This window comes from Spodoptera frugiperda, chromosome 2 (genome assembly GCF_023101765.2).
Source record: "Spodoptera frugiperda isolate SF20-4 chromosome 2, AGI-APGP_CSIRO_Sfru_2.0, whole genome shotgun sequence".
NCBI lineage: Eukaryota > Metazoa > Arthropoda > Insecta > Lepidoptera > Noctuidae > Spodoptera > Spodoptera frugiperda.
In genome coordinates, this window is record NC_064213.1 from 11,825,956 (window position 1) to 11,843,286 (window position 17,331).

Genomic DNA, 17,331 nt, shown 5'->3' on the forward strand with positions numbered 1-17,331 from the left:
ATGGATTTTAATCTATTTTTTTTTTTCTTGTAATTCTGATTTCAATCACAACAAAGTCACTAGTTTTATGACATTGTCTGTACAAGCTTGTGTAATTCAAAGTTTGAAAGAAAAGATACTTCATGTTAGTTTGAGTTGTGCTAAATATGACACAATAAACAGTAAGTTGTCCCCTCGATTGCCCTAGACCCTACGCAGCGTCAGTCGAGAGAAAGGATGCGATGGATAGAGAAGGTGGGACGAACCAAAGTGAATGAAGAAGAACCAATAATGACGTTACATCTATTGTTTTATTAACAAGTCGTACAACAACGCTACGCTAATATCGTGAGATGCCAGACTCGATACAACCGAATACATAATAATACATATGTAACTAGCAACACGAGAAATGCGAGGTCACGTCGCCACAACGTTAGAATGTATATACGGTAGTCGGAAGATAAAGAATATGATCTATGCGCGCGCGACTTCTCTCTTCTATGTCTTCGCAAAGCTTGGGCTTCCTACTTAGCGGCTAACTCGATCATATTCTTTTCGCTTCGACAAGCCGGTGCCGTTGGCTGCGACACGTCACGGACGGACGCCCGGCGGCCGGCTGCCGGTCCCGGTTCCGGCGAGCGCCATTTCGAAAGGACTTTTCAATCAAACATTTTCAAAACTTCAACACAGTTAGTTTCAAGGAACTTCATCCTTTACTTCTTGTTTCAATACCTTTTCAAACAAACAAAATCAATATTAGACTTAGTGTTAAATCTTTATTAGAGCTAGTTTTACATCCTAGAGGCAACTATGCCCGCGCGGGCGTTACACGCTAACTTAGTCTAGACCCTTTCATCACATTATAATTAACACAAAGGAGCTTCTCTCTTGGGGCCGCGCGGCCGGCGCACGCTCGGCTGCGGCCCGCCTGTTACAGAATGTATACAAACGTTAACAATACGGCTAGCACTACCGGCCGGTACAGTACACTATAAATGCATAGAAGCCGGTCGACACATAGTTGGGATCTGTTGTGGTATAAAATGCTATGCTATGTCTGAAGTTGAACTCAGCATCACGAACTTACTAATAACGACCTGCAAAGTCAAAGAGGGGAGTAACTATGTGTTAAACCAGACATTTATTATGGTGCTACGTGTCAAGTGGCAATGTTTCTATCAATTTATTCCATGCTCCACAAATGACTAGTGGATATTACAATGTTTGTTACAGTACCTAGTGTAAAATATATCGAGCAATGAGTGCGCGATAACAATGTAACTCAGCATTATAGCAATAGTAATAAACTGAAAATAACGATTTACTGTCGAGCCAGTGCCGAGCTGGCTGCGGCGCGACGTCGTGTAATTGCCGTTACATCATAATTGCGGACACGCATGGATTATACAGTAAATGATTCAGAACTCATGAACCGAGCCGAATGCCAAGAGAATAAATTGATAGAAAACTAATATATCAGACATTAAAAACTTATTCCTAAATAAACTAAAAGAAAAACAAAGATTCAAAGACAGACCCCACTTCATACAATCACAAACATTATATACAGAAGTTTTGGAGTTATTTACCAATTTATATATGGAAGAGCAATGTTTGCCCACTCTTTGGTATATGAAAAAGGTATCTTTGAATAAGTACAATTGCTCATTGTTTTTGTTAAGGTTTCACCCTTACACATGAAAATGTATTTCAAATAATTAGTCTATTGAAATTATAATGAATAGAAACTGAGTGCACTGACTCAAGATAACCTATAATAACAAAAGAACGAATAATGACTTGTGTCAAAAATAAAACAAAAAAATATATATTATACAATATTTGTACAATAAAGCTTGAGCTTCAATAGTCATACAAAATTCTCACATAAGGGGCTATAAAGTATTTGCACAATTAGCAAGTTAACAGGGCTACTAAAACTAACAAATTGACTATCTTCTGTTAAAGTATTTAGGGTGAATTGTGTAAAACTTTGATGTACACTCCTTTCATCCAATTTAAATTAATCTATCTAATTTCACTATTTACATAGTATAATTGACTCTACACAGCCAATAGAAGCTGTTACACATATTGCTATCGAATTTACACAATTGTTGCGTATGGCACGCTATTTGCAAACTTGTAAGTTTAAGCATTGGTCTCACCACTTGGGGACTTGCTTTCACAATATCAGTGCTCACACTCAAAAATTTATCAACACTGGTTCGAGTTGTGAAAGAGAATAGTAAAAACTTCACATCGTGAATTTCATTAACTACATCAATTTGTATGCACACCAATATCTTTTATTACAATTTTGTAATTACTGTCAGCCCACCACCACAGAGAATGACTACAATTCAACCAGCCTTTGTTGTTGCTAGTACTGTCTACAGAGTTAAAGTAGCCCTGTATGTTGGAACCCGACAAATTAGTTCACCACTACCATAAAATGTCCTAATTCACACATAGAAAATAACTCAAAATAGAAAAAATATCTGGTTATGTATCAAGTTAACCGTCTGGAACAGTAGGGGGGGTAAACCACATCTCGTGAAAGTATTTAATCCTGCACACAATCGTCACTCGACAATGAATAAATGGTTCAGGTAGGAGTAGAATAAAAGAGGTTCAGGAACCAGAGGAACTAGTAGAATACTTCATTATATTGACAGTAACGAGGGCATGAGATGTTTGTTTTTTTGCCATAAACTAATTCACTACTAGTGTTTTATGAAAAAAGTTTATCTCCACTGTTCAAGAGTGTGTGACATGTTTCTAGCAGTCTTGTAAGTTGATCTATGATTTTACATCGTAATGGTTTGGATTCTGTTGGCTTACAAATTACCTTGCTTACACATTTTGTTTGGAAATAGTATGCCACTGGATAAATTGTGAAATTATGTTTATGAGTAAATAAGATTGTAAGGAGATTTTATGGTGAGTGGTTAGCTAGAATGGGGCTGGGTTAGGAGTGGAAGCCTATCGCTCTTGGTGGTAATAGGACTTACGCGGCGAGTAGGAGCGTTCCCGCTCGTAGCGCCGGCGGCGGTAGTGCGGCGACGGCGACCGGTGCCTGTAGCCGCGGTGGTAGTAGTCGCGCTCGCGGTAGCCGCCTCCGCGGTAGTAGTAGTCACTGGGGACAACATTCTCATTAATTCGGGTGTTCACATGACACAAGCATCATAACTATTGAGTAAAATATGAAATATTCATTAACAAAAGCGTATTTTCTAAGCAAATAGAGAAAGCTAGAGGGAACAAGAAACGAAAGTCATGTTGTATGCAAATATCAAACAATACTTACTCTCTGTCGCGACGTCTGTCGTAGCCGTTGTCCCCGCCTCTGCTCACACTACAAATTAAACATTTTAGTTTAACCACTGTGCCTAATATTCAAGTCTTTCACATAATTTTACAATGTATTGTACAAACAGGCCTTAAATAAACGTGCTAGGCTTAAAGACAGTCTACTCTAAATCTGTTTGTAGTTATGTTATACCAACACATAGGAGTCACTCATAACATTAGTATTTAAGTGTGAATTTCTATGTTGGATGACAGATTTTGTTTGCCTGCCTATAGGATTTTGTATCGTCAAATGAACTATTTATTATTCTGCTCATCCAAGAAAAAATTACCTTCCAACAAACTATGATGATGATTACAAAAATAATGATTATACTAGAACTTGATACTCACGTAGGTTTCCCCATGTAGATGCCAGGTGTGGGCGTGTGTGCACGCTGCGTGATGGAGTAGTCGACGCGGATGCGGCGTCCATCAATCTCCATACCCGTGCACTCGTTCTTTGCAACTTTGGCGTCCTCTTGGTTCTCGAAATACACGAAGCAAAAGCCACGAGAACGTCCGGTCTGTAATAAGGTACAATAACGATCAAGTGGAAGACCTCTATTGCGGAACAACATTTTATTAAGTTTCGTGAGACAAACCAAATTATTTATTATGTTTTTTGGCTTTTTTATGTTACTTACTCGGATTTGGAACTCACATCCAATGCTATCAATAATATATTGCCGTAACTAGGAGTTGAAGTAAAGGTTACTTTAAAAGAATGTAATGACGTGTGAAGAATGAAAAGACAAACAATAACTCACCTTAGCATCAATGACAACTTGTACTTTGTCGACGGGTCCGTATTTAGAGAAGATGTGGTTGATCTGCTGTTCTGTAGTGTACAGACTCAGTCCGAACACGCCGAGACATCTAGACGGCGTGGGATTTTCCTGTTGACGGTACATGGGGTCTATTTTCTTGTAGGCGAGCCTTACTTGTTATAACTTTCAGAAAACTATTAAAGATTGTTGAGTTGTGTGTTCTCTTTAGTTTCCTGTTTTGAATAAACAGTCCAGTATTTCCTGTATTACTCAAAATTACATGTTCTTAGCACCAAATAGTTTTCAAATTTTCAGTGATCCAAACTTCATGATAACAGATACTAGAATTTAAAAAAAAAGTTTGTACTTGTAGAAATCAAAATCAAATAAAAAGATCACATGCATTACTTTTTAATATTTCAATAATGAATTTAAATGGGAATTTGCATTAAGTGCATCTTAATTCTAAATTCAAATAGTATTTTAATATCTTACAACTAGTTCTTACATCTAAGTTCGCAATTGGCTTTTGGGGGGAGTACGGTGACAAAAATGATTTGTCACAAAATTAGCCAATTGCTGTAATGACGAACATTCCCCAGAAAGTCGTCTTCCACAATGTATGTTAGATAGCAAACAGTTGTGCTTGCCATCAACATTTCTTTGTTGCTTTAGCACACAATGGCCAATGTTTATGTATTTACAATGAGGCTGACTTTATAGTACACTATAGGAAATCTCATGACAACAAGAACATAACAAAACATGGGCCACTTTGTACAAGCCTTGGCATGCGGGGACAACTTAATACTATTGGATTTGGAATAATTATAAAAGGTATTCACATAAACATCGCTCCTCACCCTGTCACCCATATGGCGGCGACGCGAGGACATTGGGCTGTGGCTGTGGGAGCGGCGATAGGAGCCCCGCGGCGAGTACGAGCGACTGCGGGAGCGGGAGTACCGCGAGCGGTACCCGCGCCGCGCAGACCCCGACCGCGACCGCGACCTGGAGGCGGACCTAGTGTCAGCGGGAACGCTCAGTTAACATGCAACACACACAAAGCCAATGCATCAAGCTAAGCTGCCTTCTGGTCATCGGGCCTATTGGATGTTGACATTTTTCCTTATTTTCATAGAGAATGATTATAAAATATAGTTTTATCATATTACCATGTAATAATCCCACATGGTCCAAACCTGGGAGTTGAACCCAAGATATTATGAATTATTATTTACTTTTATCTTATTAATCGATTGAAAAGGGGACAATTCAACCTTCAAACTTAGTACCTACACAACAATAATAAATCAATAATCATTATAAAAATTCCACTATTTGAATGGGTCATAAAAAAGAATATTCATCAATAAATGTCAAAATCCAATATCAACTAATATAACTGTGGTCTTTATTCTGTTAACATTAAAATTTGTTTCAGAATGCTATATAACATGAGGGGTAACCAGAAAGCTTATTGTAGTTAGTACACAAAAATTGTTGCTATGGTTTCTTGAACACAATATTATTGATCGTAGTCATACTACTTAAGTAATTGAATCCACCCAACATAGGGGACATAAAATATAATCAATAATATTGTGACCAGGTATGCGTGATAAAGCATTATTAGCTGTTACACACCACACAGTGTTAATATTATTATACATGTTAGTTAATAACAAATTATGTGATAATAACAGGATACTGTAATAGACCTAATTAAAAACGAGCCTATAAGTACCTATTTGTAATGTTAATTTATAATATGGTCATTTCTAACGATTCAATTATGTATTTTATACTGTCAAGTTTTCAATATAAGTAAGTAGCTTATGTTAATTAGGATATTAGTTAAGCATTATTTACTTAGTTATGTATTATCACTTCCTTGTTTCATAAACTTAAAACTCGCTCCCTTTTTCCCTAATTCACCACCATGATGTAAAATACCACATGATAGTGAATCCAGACAAACCCGTAATGCTCCAATAAGAATAAGACATGTGGGATTATTTGTGTTATTATTTAGTGTTCTGATAATAAAGTTGATACATTTATTTAGATGATTTTTTTTAGACTTCTTGTTGATATAATATTGAGATATTTGTTGATGTAAATAGGTGCTCTATTTCATCATGGGAGGTAGAGTGATTGTGTAGAAGTCATTTATCAACAAAATTACTCGAACAAATTTTCATTTGAAACCTAATTCAAAATGTGTTTTTAGATCCATAAACAATAATTTCAACTTTATTTACTACCGTTCTTATCAGTACCGTGCGCAATTTCTCCCCCCCAAACAAATTGATAAACTGTTGCTACGATTGTTATTTGTGTTGCTACCGAAAACAAGTAATTACGATTCCCATCAGATATTGCCCACGGATTATAATGCGGATCGCTAAAATATCTGCAAGGTCGAACGCTAGAATAAATGACTACAGAATGCGAACTTCCGAGATGTGTGTAAACTATGTTTGAGTTTAACGATACACACCATTGCGCAACACGCGAACGAGCGTTACCCTTGAGATCGAGGTTATAAAGTATTCGTTAGTCTAACTTACAATGCCAAATCGTCACATGAATAGGTTAATCAAAAACAAGCTTCCACAACCAATATACAAAATCAACACTTACGGGCTCCTATATTTTCTGCTCGATGCTTTTGGCGGGGGCGGCGTCCTAGACCGGCTTCGGCTATGGCCCCGCGACATAGCGGCTGGCTTGGGTGCCGGCTCTCGAGACCCGTTGCGAGTCCTAGAACGACTCCTCTGAAAGCACCCAAGTGGTATTTTCTTTAATAATTATAGAACGATCCGCCGACAAAATAAAACACACGCGGCGGGAATGCGACACGGACGTGACAAACTGAAGTTAAATATAGTACCTCTCGATCCGACATTTTGTCCGACGTGATGAATCCAACGAATAAAAAGAAGACAAAACGTTTTCAATCTATTTTTGAATGTATAAATTTCAAATAAATTTTTGCGAGCACAGAGCACACCTCAGTCGCACACAGCAAGAAACGAAAAACAAAATGGCGTTGGCTAGGGTTGTCAACTAACGATGTTAACTCGGTTTGCAAAATTGTTAGTTGATTTTTTGTATGGCAACATTACAAGCAGTAATTTCTGAACGTGAACTTCTAAAATTTTTTAATTTTCCTACGAGCTATGAGTTTCTGGACGACTACAAATCTGTCAACTGTCAGCTGTCAGTCATATCGATTGTAAAATCGTTTTTATCCACATCACATTGCGGAATGTGGATAGAGTTACTTATAGGCTGGATCCGTTCTTTATTTAATTTCATTTATAATTTCTATTTTAATTTAAATATGACTGATAAGGCGGTACAAGACGGTTCCGCAGGGGACCAGCCTCAAGAGAAGACTGCGAAACAACTTGAGAAAGAAGCAAAAAAGGCTGCAAAGTTGGAGAAACTTAAAGCTAAGTTGGATAAAAAGAGTGCTGCGCCAGCTGTGCAGAAAGATAAACCAGAGGTTGGTGTTTCAGGATCTATAATTAATGGCAATGCGTATTATTTACTTCACTTCAATTATTTATTCAGTAATTTTACCTGTAACATGCAATGTTTTGATTAGTGAAGTCATGCTTTGTGCCAACAAATTCTTAGGTTAATAATGCTAGCCGACTTCCCTTGGTGAAAGTAACGCCAGTGTGTGTTGTGTCATTCTAATTGTTACTCAAGATAAGTGATCTGTAACACATGAAATGAGATCAGTTGTTAGAAGTAGGTATTATTAGTAATAAAATGACTCATATTTTATATGAAAATTATAATAGAATTTTCTGGGTTACAACATAATTATCGTAGTATGGGAAAAATAATACTTTTCATAATCTAAAACATAATAAATATTGTTTTCTTATCATAATACATGTTAAGATATGATTCTATTGTAATCATCTTGTAATTTATGTCTTGTTATATTTTATTCCCAGAAAAAAGTGAAAGAATTAAAAGAAGGTGCTGTATACACAGCAGAGACAGCCCAGGGTGACAAGAAGGATGTTACAAGTTCAATGCCTGATGCATACAGTCCACGATATGTTGAGGCAGCCTGGTACGCCTGGTGGGAGAAGCAGGGCTTCTTCAAACCTGAATATGGAGTTAGTATAATCTGAACAATTTTTGTAATAGTAATAATCTAATGAGAATTTTTGTTAGAAAGCCATCCACAGTTTTGATGCAATAATTAAAACTATCAATATTCATGTAATAGATTTTTTTAATAGTAATAAAATAAATGTAAATTATATAAAAAAGTAAAAATAAGATGAAATTAAACAATATCTGCATCTTGTCATTGAAGTACTTATAAAAAAGTAAATATGTAATATAAGTTACACCTGAACAAATAAAATAATTTAAATGAACAATAATAATGATGATATTCTTCATTTGCAGCGGAAGTCCGTCCTTGAACCAAACCCAAAAGGAAAGTTTGCAATGGTAATACCTCCACCTAATGTAACTGGCACACTTCACTTGGGCCATGCTCTCACTAATGCTGTACAGGACTCCCTGACAAGATGGCATCGGTAAGGCAGACTGTTTTCAATTCAATTTTACATCTCTTTACACCTTTGCCTCATTACTTCATAGTGTAGTAGATAAACACTACAAAGTGCCACTTAATATAAATAATACAATTGATAATATGCTTCCACACTTAAGTTCTCATGTATATGCTCATTCAAGTCTAGTAAAAGTACTCCAAAGGTACCTAGCATTTACTGAGTATTCTTCAATGGGTTCAGCTTATGTTCTCCTGAAGCAATCACTACCAATTTCATGAGCTATCTACATCCTCAAAGAAAATTACGAATACCCCTTTTATAATACAAGAAAATAGAACTTATGTCACAAGTAATAAGTGTGCTTTTCCTTAACAGAATGAATGGCAAGACGACACTATGGAACCCAGGCTGTGACCACGCAGGTATAGCCACGCAGGTCGTGGTGGAGAAGAAATTGTGGCGCGAAGAGAAGAAGACCAGGCATGATCTCGGCAGAGAGAACTTCATCAAGAAAATCTGGGAGTGGAAGGAACAGTAGGTTTCTTTTGTTTTTGTTCAGTTGACAATTGAAAGGTTGAAAAATTCATCCTGATGCTCCTCTTTTCTATACATTTTTCACTTAGATGCAATTAAAAGGTGCGTTCAGACGAATGCCCCGTTCGCAGGCACAGCTCGACGCTCGATAAGGTTGAATTTCATAAACCTTGTTTAATTTACTTTCTCAGAAAAGGCGTTCGTATCTACGAGCAGCTGCGAGCTCTTGGTTCGTCTTACGACTGGTCCAGAGTCCGGTTCACGATGGACCCGATAATGTGTAAAGCAGTCTGCGAAGCGTTTATCCGCCTCCACGACGCTGGCGACATCTACCGAGCCAACAGGCTCGTCAACTGGTCCTGCACCCTCAAGAGTGCCATATCAGATATTGAGGTCGATAAAATTGAACTGACTGGACGCACATTGATGAATATACCTGGATATCAGTCTAAGGTAATTTGAGTAGATTATAGTTTGACCGATTGAATATAAACGGATAAATACTGCTTTTAAATAACACATACCTTCCACGAGTCATATTTATACAAATCTTGCTAACTGGAAAAGTGTGGTTTATTTATTAATTGGACAGCCAGTAGTTGATACATCTAAACACTTTAAATGCACTAAAGAAATGTAATATACTCTAGTAATACAGTTCTGACTAATATAAATTGTAAATTCACTCGTTCATAGGTAGAGTTCGGTGTGCTGGTGTACTTCGCGTACAAAACGACTGACGGTGAGAATGAGATAGTGGTGGCCACCACTCGTGTCGAGACCATGCTCGCTGATGCAGCCGTCGCCGTCAACCCTAAGGACCAGAGGTATGTGGTTTTTAATGTAATCTCTATCCCTTTTACACTAAAGTTCAGTATTGATAAAACAGTAACCACCTTAATTATATATAATACCGTATTACTAACATCATAAACAATTTATGTTATATGACTGATTATGATTTACCTCGATTAGTTTCGAACCACGATAGGGGCTCATAGTCATGACTTGTATTGCGTGATAAACAACACAGCGAGGGTCGTGCAGTTTACTAAAGTGATAATTTAATATGTCTCAGGTCAATTATGAATACACAAATTAATAGAGATATTTAACCACGCAACATTTTGTTGGCAGGTACAAGGACTTGGTCGGCAAGAAGCTGAAGCATCCGTTCCTCGACAGAGAGATCCCGGTCATCACGGACGAGTCTGTCGATTTAGAATTCGGAACCGGTAAGTATATTGCATTAAGCCTCGTCTCCACTAGGAACATTTGTCGAGCGACATGTGTCCCTAGAGACATCGGGCGATGTCGGATATTGTTAACTGTGCGACAAGGAACAGTTAAACAATGTCGCGGCGATGTCGTCCGACGTCGCCGTCGACGTCCGACCACAGAGGCTGTGTTATTTTAAACTTACTTGAAAGTTTATTTACATTAGGGATCTAAAATACATTTATTTTCGTGCTATTCTGTTTTGCATGCTTTTGCAAAATAAACTAATTTAGAATAATTCCAGGTGCGGTAAAGATCTCGCCGGCGCACGACCAGAATGACTACGAGATCGCGAAGCGCCACGACTTGCCCTTCATCACCATATTCACTGATGACGGAAATATGGCTGCCAACTGTGGACAATACTCGGTAAATACTTTATACTTTTCCGATAGAAGTCAGTGTTTTTTTAACAATTATAAGTGTGAAAGTAAAATAAATCTAGACATACACATACATGTAGAATGTTGTTGTTGAAGAAAAAATTCAGGCGGAAAGTTAGTGTGACATTAATTCTTGTCTTTTTTGTTTAACATTTCTCCGAATGTCTCCTAAAGGTAACCGTCCACATTCCCGCATCGTACGCATTCCGTATGACGTCATCAGTACGCATCGCATGTAGGCAATGCTGATGATGCGGTGCGTACGATGCGGATCAATGGACGCAGTTGTATGGGCTTCTATATAAGACAAAGTAAATTCATTGCGAGTGATATATATAGTAGTTATAGTATAGTTGTGTGGTCTGTGGACGCGTACCTTAACACGTAACATTGACACTGTCCAGGGTTGGAAGCGTTACGACGTGCGGCGCAAGATAGTGGACGACCTGGCCGCGCTCGGCCTGTACAAGGAGACCAAGGAGCACGCCATGGTCGTGCCGCTCTGCAGCCGCTCCAAGGACGTGGTGGAACCTATGCTGAAGCCACAGTGGTCAGTATACATGATAAAATAAGGACAGTTTTGTATTTATCTCTAGAAAAAAATAGTACAAGCACACTAAACTCATGTTCAGTCGGTATTGAGGAACAAACTTCATTAACATTATTCCGCACATTATTCCGATAATCTCCAAAAAAACCAACCCACTACTGGGCAGATATATTTAAAAATATTTATTTACCCAATCTACTAATATAAATAAACAATTCTTTGGATTGACCCATTAGGGAAAGGCTTCTAGTATGGAACAGAAATTACCATTAATCACCATATTTGCGATTCTCTCTATAACCATAACTTCACCATAAGTTTAACCAGTTTGAGTTTCCTCATGATATCTCCAATGTTGTTTACAAAATTATTTACACAACACAGGTACATAAAATGCGACAACATGGCGGCTGAAGCCATTAAGGCAGTAAAGTCAGGCGAGTTGAAGATCATCCCGGACATGTACGAGAAGACCTGGTTCCACTGGATGGAGACCATCCGCGACTGGTGCATCTCTCGGCAACTCTGGTGGGGGCACAGGATACCCGCCTACCGAGTCACGTTATCTGGTGTTGAGGTGGGTAGACTATTTGTGGGAGATTGGGGAGAAGGTCAATTGTTTATTTATTTTTAGCCATAGTCGTCACATTGCAGGGCAAAGGCCTCTCTACCCTCCTTCCGCTCCTTTTTCTCTCTCTCCTCTTTATAGAGCTTTCTGTGGCCAATCCTTTTCATAGGCATCAAAAAGGTCAATTGTTTTATGTAATTAAGTGATTACCTAAAATTAGACATTTTTTTATTTAATAGGTAAAAAAACGATCAAGCTTAGCACCTGATGGTAAGCAATCTGGAACCATGTACATCGGCCCTTTGGGTATTTGGAGATTAATCAGAATTGAGCCTCCGGTAACCTTACACAGCTAACCACAGCGCAAGCGTTGTTTCACGCCAGTTTTCTGTGAGGCCGTGATATGACGCCCGCACATTCGTGTATACTAAAATGACCCTTATGTCCACTACCAGAGTGACGAGGAGTTGTGGGTATCGGCGCACAGTGAAGCGGAGGCGTTGGAGAAAGCCACGAAGAAGTTCAACGTCCCTGCTGACAACATCAAGCTCGCTCAGGATGAAGATGTGCTGGACACCTGGTTCTCGTCCGGACTGTTCACTTTCTCCATATTCGGGTGGCCAGACCAGACTGAGGATCTGCAGGTGGGTCCCGTGAATTATGTCCTGAGTTCTATAACTGCCATTTTGTCTGTTGTTTATCCTAGTCTTATGAACATTAACCTAAAAAAAATCTGATTTTTTTCTGTTTTTAATGAAGCTGTTAAGATTTCTTGTGACAGATAGATCTCAGATATAGCTTAAAACTGCAAGATTCTAAACTAGTATCCTTGAAAATATGAAAATTGAATAACAGCAGGAGTAATTTCGTTTAACCAGGCCTTCTACCCCGGATCCCTGCTGGAGACCGGCCACGACATCTTGTTCTTCTGGGTCGCTCGCATGGTGTTCTTCGGACAACGACTGCTTGGGAAATTGCCTTTCAAGTAAGTTCTGCTCATTAATATTATACTCCCGAAGTCCCGATCTTCAGAGTCTTCTCGTCGTAAAGGTTCTTAGAAAAATAAAAGTTTTGGAATGGGGTGTCTTTTTAGTCAGTAAGACAGTCTGACGCTCTGACAGACACAGTCTGACGCTCTTTCGCCTCATCTCTCACAGGGTTATTTATGTGGACGGACCGCAAAAAGACTCTCATGTTGTACACTTAAATATCTTTCTTTCAATGTTATTTCCAGAAAAATTTGGAATTCGTTAAATTGAGTTTCCAATTTAAACCTCCCAGATAAACATCATTTGCAATCTAAACTAACTTTAAAAACCTTTCCACAGGGAAATCTACCTCCACCCGATGGTCCGCGATGCCCACGGACGTAAGATGTCCAAGTCTCTGGGCAACGTCATCGATCCAATGGACGTGGTGCACGGAGTGACCCTGGAAACGCTACACGAACAGCTGGAGGACTCCAACCTGGACCCTCGCGAGGTGGAGAAGGCCAAGCAGGGACAGAAACAGGACTACCCCAACGGTATACCCGAGTGTGGCACGGATGCACTTAGGTAAGATGTGGTTTCTTTTAGCAACGTGGTACATATTATGACAAACTAACAGAGTGTGTAAGGAAGCCTGTTAGGTCAACTATTAGGCTTCCTTACATAAAGGTTACGAATTAAACATTGAAATAGATTTCACAGAACATTTTATTTTTTAATAAGATAAACCAAAGGGATTTGAACTTAGCGCATATTTTGCGCAAAATTAGTTATTATATTCTACCTTTATAGAGACTAAATTTATTCCATTTAAGGTATTATTTTCAGTTATAAATGGGAAATGTTGTTTTAATGGAATCTCCTATATTTTATATTATTATTGTTTCCAGGTTTGCCCTATGCGCGATGACACAAGGCCGGGACTTGAACCTGGACATCCTGCGCGTGCAGGGGTACCGGTTCTTCTGCAACAAACTGTGGAACGCCACCAAGTTCGCGCTACTCTACTTCCCCAAGGACACCGTGTATGAAGTTAGTATTGAAACATGTATAAAACTTTATAATTAGAAACTAGCTACTTCCGCGCGGTTTCACCCGCTCTGCTCGGTTTCTATTGATCGTAGCGTGATGATTTATAGCCTATAACCTTCCTCGATAAATGCGCTATCCTACACAAAAAGAATTATTCAAATCGGACCAGTAGTTCCTGAGATTAGCGCGTTCAAACAAACAAACAAACAATCAAACAAACAAACTCTTCAGCTTTATAATATTAGTATAGATATGAGAGTCTGTTTAAGGAAAAATACAATTTTATTTTTTATGTTGGCCTTATATTATTCCGCTCATCTAGACGGCCTCATTTAGTTATTTAAGAGATTAACGTGTAAAAGAGTTACATTCTAACCTATTTGCAAAATAAATATCATTTATCATTTTATCATTTACCGCTACTGACCAACAATGGAAGTTCAGATCTGAATTAAAAACTAACTTTTATTAAGACTTTCACATCTCAAGACCATACTCAATTATGTATATTTGAATCCTAAGCTAATAAACACTTACTTGTAGGTCCACACACCATCGTTACCCAGCAACCTGTCCCCGATGGACAAGTGGATGTTGTCCCGCATCGCGTTCGCAGTGAACAAAGTCAACGCCGGGTTCGCGGCCTACGACTTCCCCACCGCCACCACACATTGCTACAACCTGTGGCTGTACGACCTCTGTGATGTTTATTTGGTAAGTCTGTGCTATGTTTTGTTATACAAATGTGGTCGGTATGGTTTAGGAAATAAAGTAGGTTGTGTTGAAAAATTCAAGCTATGAACACATAATTTCAACCTCGTATTTTCTTTGTGTTTAATAAGTTCATGTGATGTTTTATCGTGTACTTAATTAAAGACTCTATTACAAAATCGATAAGACTCTTACTCATTAGTACTCGTTTAATAAGTACTTCTGATTAAATGGTACGAATATCGATAGTATTGTTTAATACACGAATTATAATTTCACTTACATTTCTATACCAATTTCCATACAGCTATTCTAAAACTCCCGTATGCTTTCCAGGAATACCTAAAGCCAGTATTCGCGTCTGGCTCGGAAGAAGCCCAAGCTGCAGCACGCCGCACCCTGTACACTGCACTGGAGCTGGGGCTGAAGCTGCTCAGCCCGTTCATGCCGTTCCTCACCGAGGAGTTGTACCAGCGACTGCCCAGGAAGGATACCAGCTGTCCTTCCATCTGTGTGGCTAGTTATCCTACTGTAAGTTATATCTTCTTATTAATTATGTCAATCTTCTTTCTAATACTATTGCACTCCTGTTTGTTTCGTTCACTGCTGAAGATCATGATCTCTATGAAGAGTTTAATCTAGAGTCAAGTAAAATTATGTTCTTGTATTTTCTACCGCGTGTATTTTTTTTTCTTTTAAAGTTTAAAATTGTTTCAAAGTGATTGCGCAAACACTTGCGCTAATTGCGCAAAATGATAAACGACTTTTATATTGTCTTTCTAAAATAATATTATTGTTTGTCTAGGACGCCGACACACCGTGGAGGTCTGAAGAACTAGAATCTAACGTAGATACCGTGCTCAAAATGGTGCGTCTAGTACGATCTACTCGTTCTGACTACAATTTGGCTAACAAGCAGAAGACCACGGCCCACCTCATCATTGCTGATGACCTGCCGGTAGACACCCTAAAGGGACTGTTCAGGAGTCTGCAGTCCTTGGCGTACAGTGAACTGTCTGATGACGAGCCTCCTGTTGGATGCTCTATCCTCACCGTGTCGGATAAGATTGAAGTTCGACTTGTATTGAAGGTATGTTGATGTATTTTGAAGACCTTCGACTATCAGATTCCCTTTTAGAAATGCACGCATTATACAACGTGTAACAAAAAGGGGGTATACATATCAATTGCACGGTTTCTAGATAACATAAGAAACGATACGGGAAGGGTTTTTAAACTCATGTTTTCATGGTACCAAGTTATGAATTTTTCAAATTGCGCCGGCGCGCGAATCAAAATTAGGTAGACAGGTACTAGGCGATCAGATTGACAGAAGAAATGTTTCGTAATATTAGCGAGTGATCCCTGTAGTGTTGTGACACGTTTGTATGGTTTGAAAGTAAGCAGTATTTGGTACTAATTATTTTTTAAACGTATTTTAAGCTGAAATTTTGTGTAAAGATTCTATTCAACCTGTATTCATCAGGGCTTCTTGATGTATATGGGTATTTTGTTACACGTTGTATAGGAATAGAAATTAAATAACATCATAACTGTCGAGTTAAAAGTAATTACCCTTTGTAAAACTACAAATAAATAATATCTTTCCATCTCCACAGGGCCTCATCGACCCACAAAAGGAGATGACCAAGTTAGAAAAGAAGAAAGACGCTCTGTCTCAAACTATAGCGAAACTTCAACAGGCAATGGCTGCCGAAGACTACACGACTAAGGTCCCTGCAGAGGTACAGAAGACCAACTCAGAGAAACTAGCGCAATCCCAGGGCGAGATCGAAAGGCTACAGGCCGCCATGGAGACCCTGAAACTCATGTAGATAGAACAAAACTTTAGAAAAACCAACCGCAATGTGTTACACAGTTGCGAACCTTATTAAATTTGAAATAAAGAAGATACTCCTATGAACTTACTGTTGGCTGCGGTTGGAAAAAATAAAACAATAAATAAATAATACTATACTCTGAAATAAACAACTAAGTTGTTGTTTTGAAGTACATAAAGCTCAAATTGCCTTGCTAGCTTCAAGTTCAACTACAGTGTGATCTTACTGCTGTATGATCACTGCCATGTCATGTTTTTTTTCGCTGTACACGTCCATGATGCAGCATTTTTTTTATACTTACCACAGAATAAATAAAAAACATAAAAAGCAATTTTTGAATTGTCACAGAATATTAACGTCATTGGTGTTCTACCTCTGTTAATGCATTTTTGTCTTTAGGATCCTAGTAATAGGTTGTTTTAAATGATTCAAATATGTAATGTACTAAGTGAAACAAATTTAATTTATTTTCATTGCAATAAAAAATTGCTTAACTACTTTTTGTGTTTGTATTTCTCACATCATCACATTCCACCGCCTAGAAGAGTATCCATGAAGCAAATACAAAGAGATGTCATAATTAAATTTCCTTTTAACATAATGCCTGATACTCTATAGGGTGCGCGGGATGTTACAAACCACGCCCTTCTGTATTTTCTACTAAGCGGTACCTTGTCCCATATACAAATGTTGCCCGTTGTCCAAATTTGAATTTTACACTATCTCAGCTTATAACATTATCTACACTACACCTTTTTACTTACTATACTATTATTGGACAGGGCC

The 17,331-nt window shown here is 38.4% G+C and overlaps 2 protein-coding genes across 9 annotated transcripts; one reads left to right on the forward strand and one right to left on the reverse strand.

The window, feature by feature from the left end:
* Nucleotides 1-271: 271 nt before the first annotated feature.
* On the reverse strand, nt 272-7,168 carry LOC118269319 (transformer-2 protein homolog beta). 8 transcript variants are annotated; one of them, XM_050699809.1, is made up of 8 exons: nt 7,000-7,168; nt 6,750-6,883; nt 4,967-5,114; nt 4,104-4,232; nt 3,688-3,860; nt 3,293-3,340; nt 2,997-3,121; nt 272-910 (listed from the first exon to the last, which is right to left on the reverse strand). In XM_050699809.1, the coding sequence occupies exons 1-8, from the start codon at nt 7,012-7,014 to the stop codon at nt 849-851; spliced, it is 834 nt and encodes a 277-aa protein (XP_050555766.1). In that variant the 5' UTR covers nt 7,015-7,168; the 3' UTR covers nt 272-848. The 8 variants fall into 8 exon arrangements, with proteins under 8 accessions (XP_050555766.1, XP_035440266.1, XP_035440261.1 ...); XM_035584373.2 differs by having other exon boundaries at nt 272-714; nt 4,949-5,114; XM_035584368.2 differs by having other exon boundaries at nt 4,949-5,114.
* Nucleotides 7,169-7,340: 172 nt separating this feature from the next.
* On the forward strand, nt 7,341-17,042 carry LOC118269317 (valine--tRNA ligase). Its single transcript, XM_050699680.1, has 18 exons — nt 7,341-7,617; nt 8,081-8,248; nt 8,547-8,680; nt 9,035-9,193; nt 9,385-9,646; nt 9,890-10,020; nt 10,331-10,428; nt 10,716-10,840; nt 11,259-11,404; nt 11,789-11,981; nt 12,428-12,616; nt 12,851-12,957; nt 13,301-13,528; nt 13,852-13,993; nt 14,537-14,707; nt 15,041-15,235; nt 15,510-15,794; nt 16,324-17,042. The coding sequence occupies exons 1-18, from the start codon at nt 7,378-7,380 to the stop codon at nt 16,537-16,539; spliced, it is 3,189 nt and encodes a 1,062-aa protein (XP_050555637.1). The 5' UTR covers nt 7,341-7,377; the 3' UTR covers nt 16,540-17,042.
* Nucleotides 17,043-17,331: the final 289 nt, after the last annotated feature.

Excerpts from the sequence above, each read along its gene's own strand:
- LOC118269319 (XM_035584367.2), bottom strand. Across the intron at positions 3,122-3,292 it reads GACAGACGTCGCGACAGAGA|TGACTACTACTACCGCGGAG; the intron begins GTAAGTATTGTT and ends TGTTGTCCCCAG. Across the intron at positions 911-2,996 it reads GGAACGCTCCTACTCGCCGC|GCGGGCCGCAGCCGAGCGTG; the intron begins GTAAGTCCTATT and ends ATTCTGTAACAG.
- LOC118269317 (XM_050699680.1), top strand. The coding sequence starts at position 7,378 with ATGTGGATAGAGTTACTTATAGGCTGGATCCGTTCTTTATTTAATTTC. Across the intron at positions 10,021-10,330 it reads GTCAACCCTAAGGACCAGAG|GTACAAGGACTTGGTCGGCA; the intron begins GTATGTGGTTTT and ends TTTTGTTGGCAG. Across the intron at positions 10,429-10,715 it reads CGATTTAGAATTCGGAACCG|GTGCGGTAAAGATCTCGCCG; the intron begins GTAAGTATATTG and ends GAATAATTCCAG.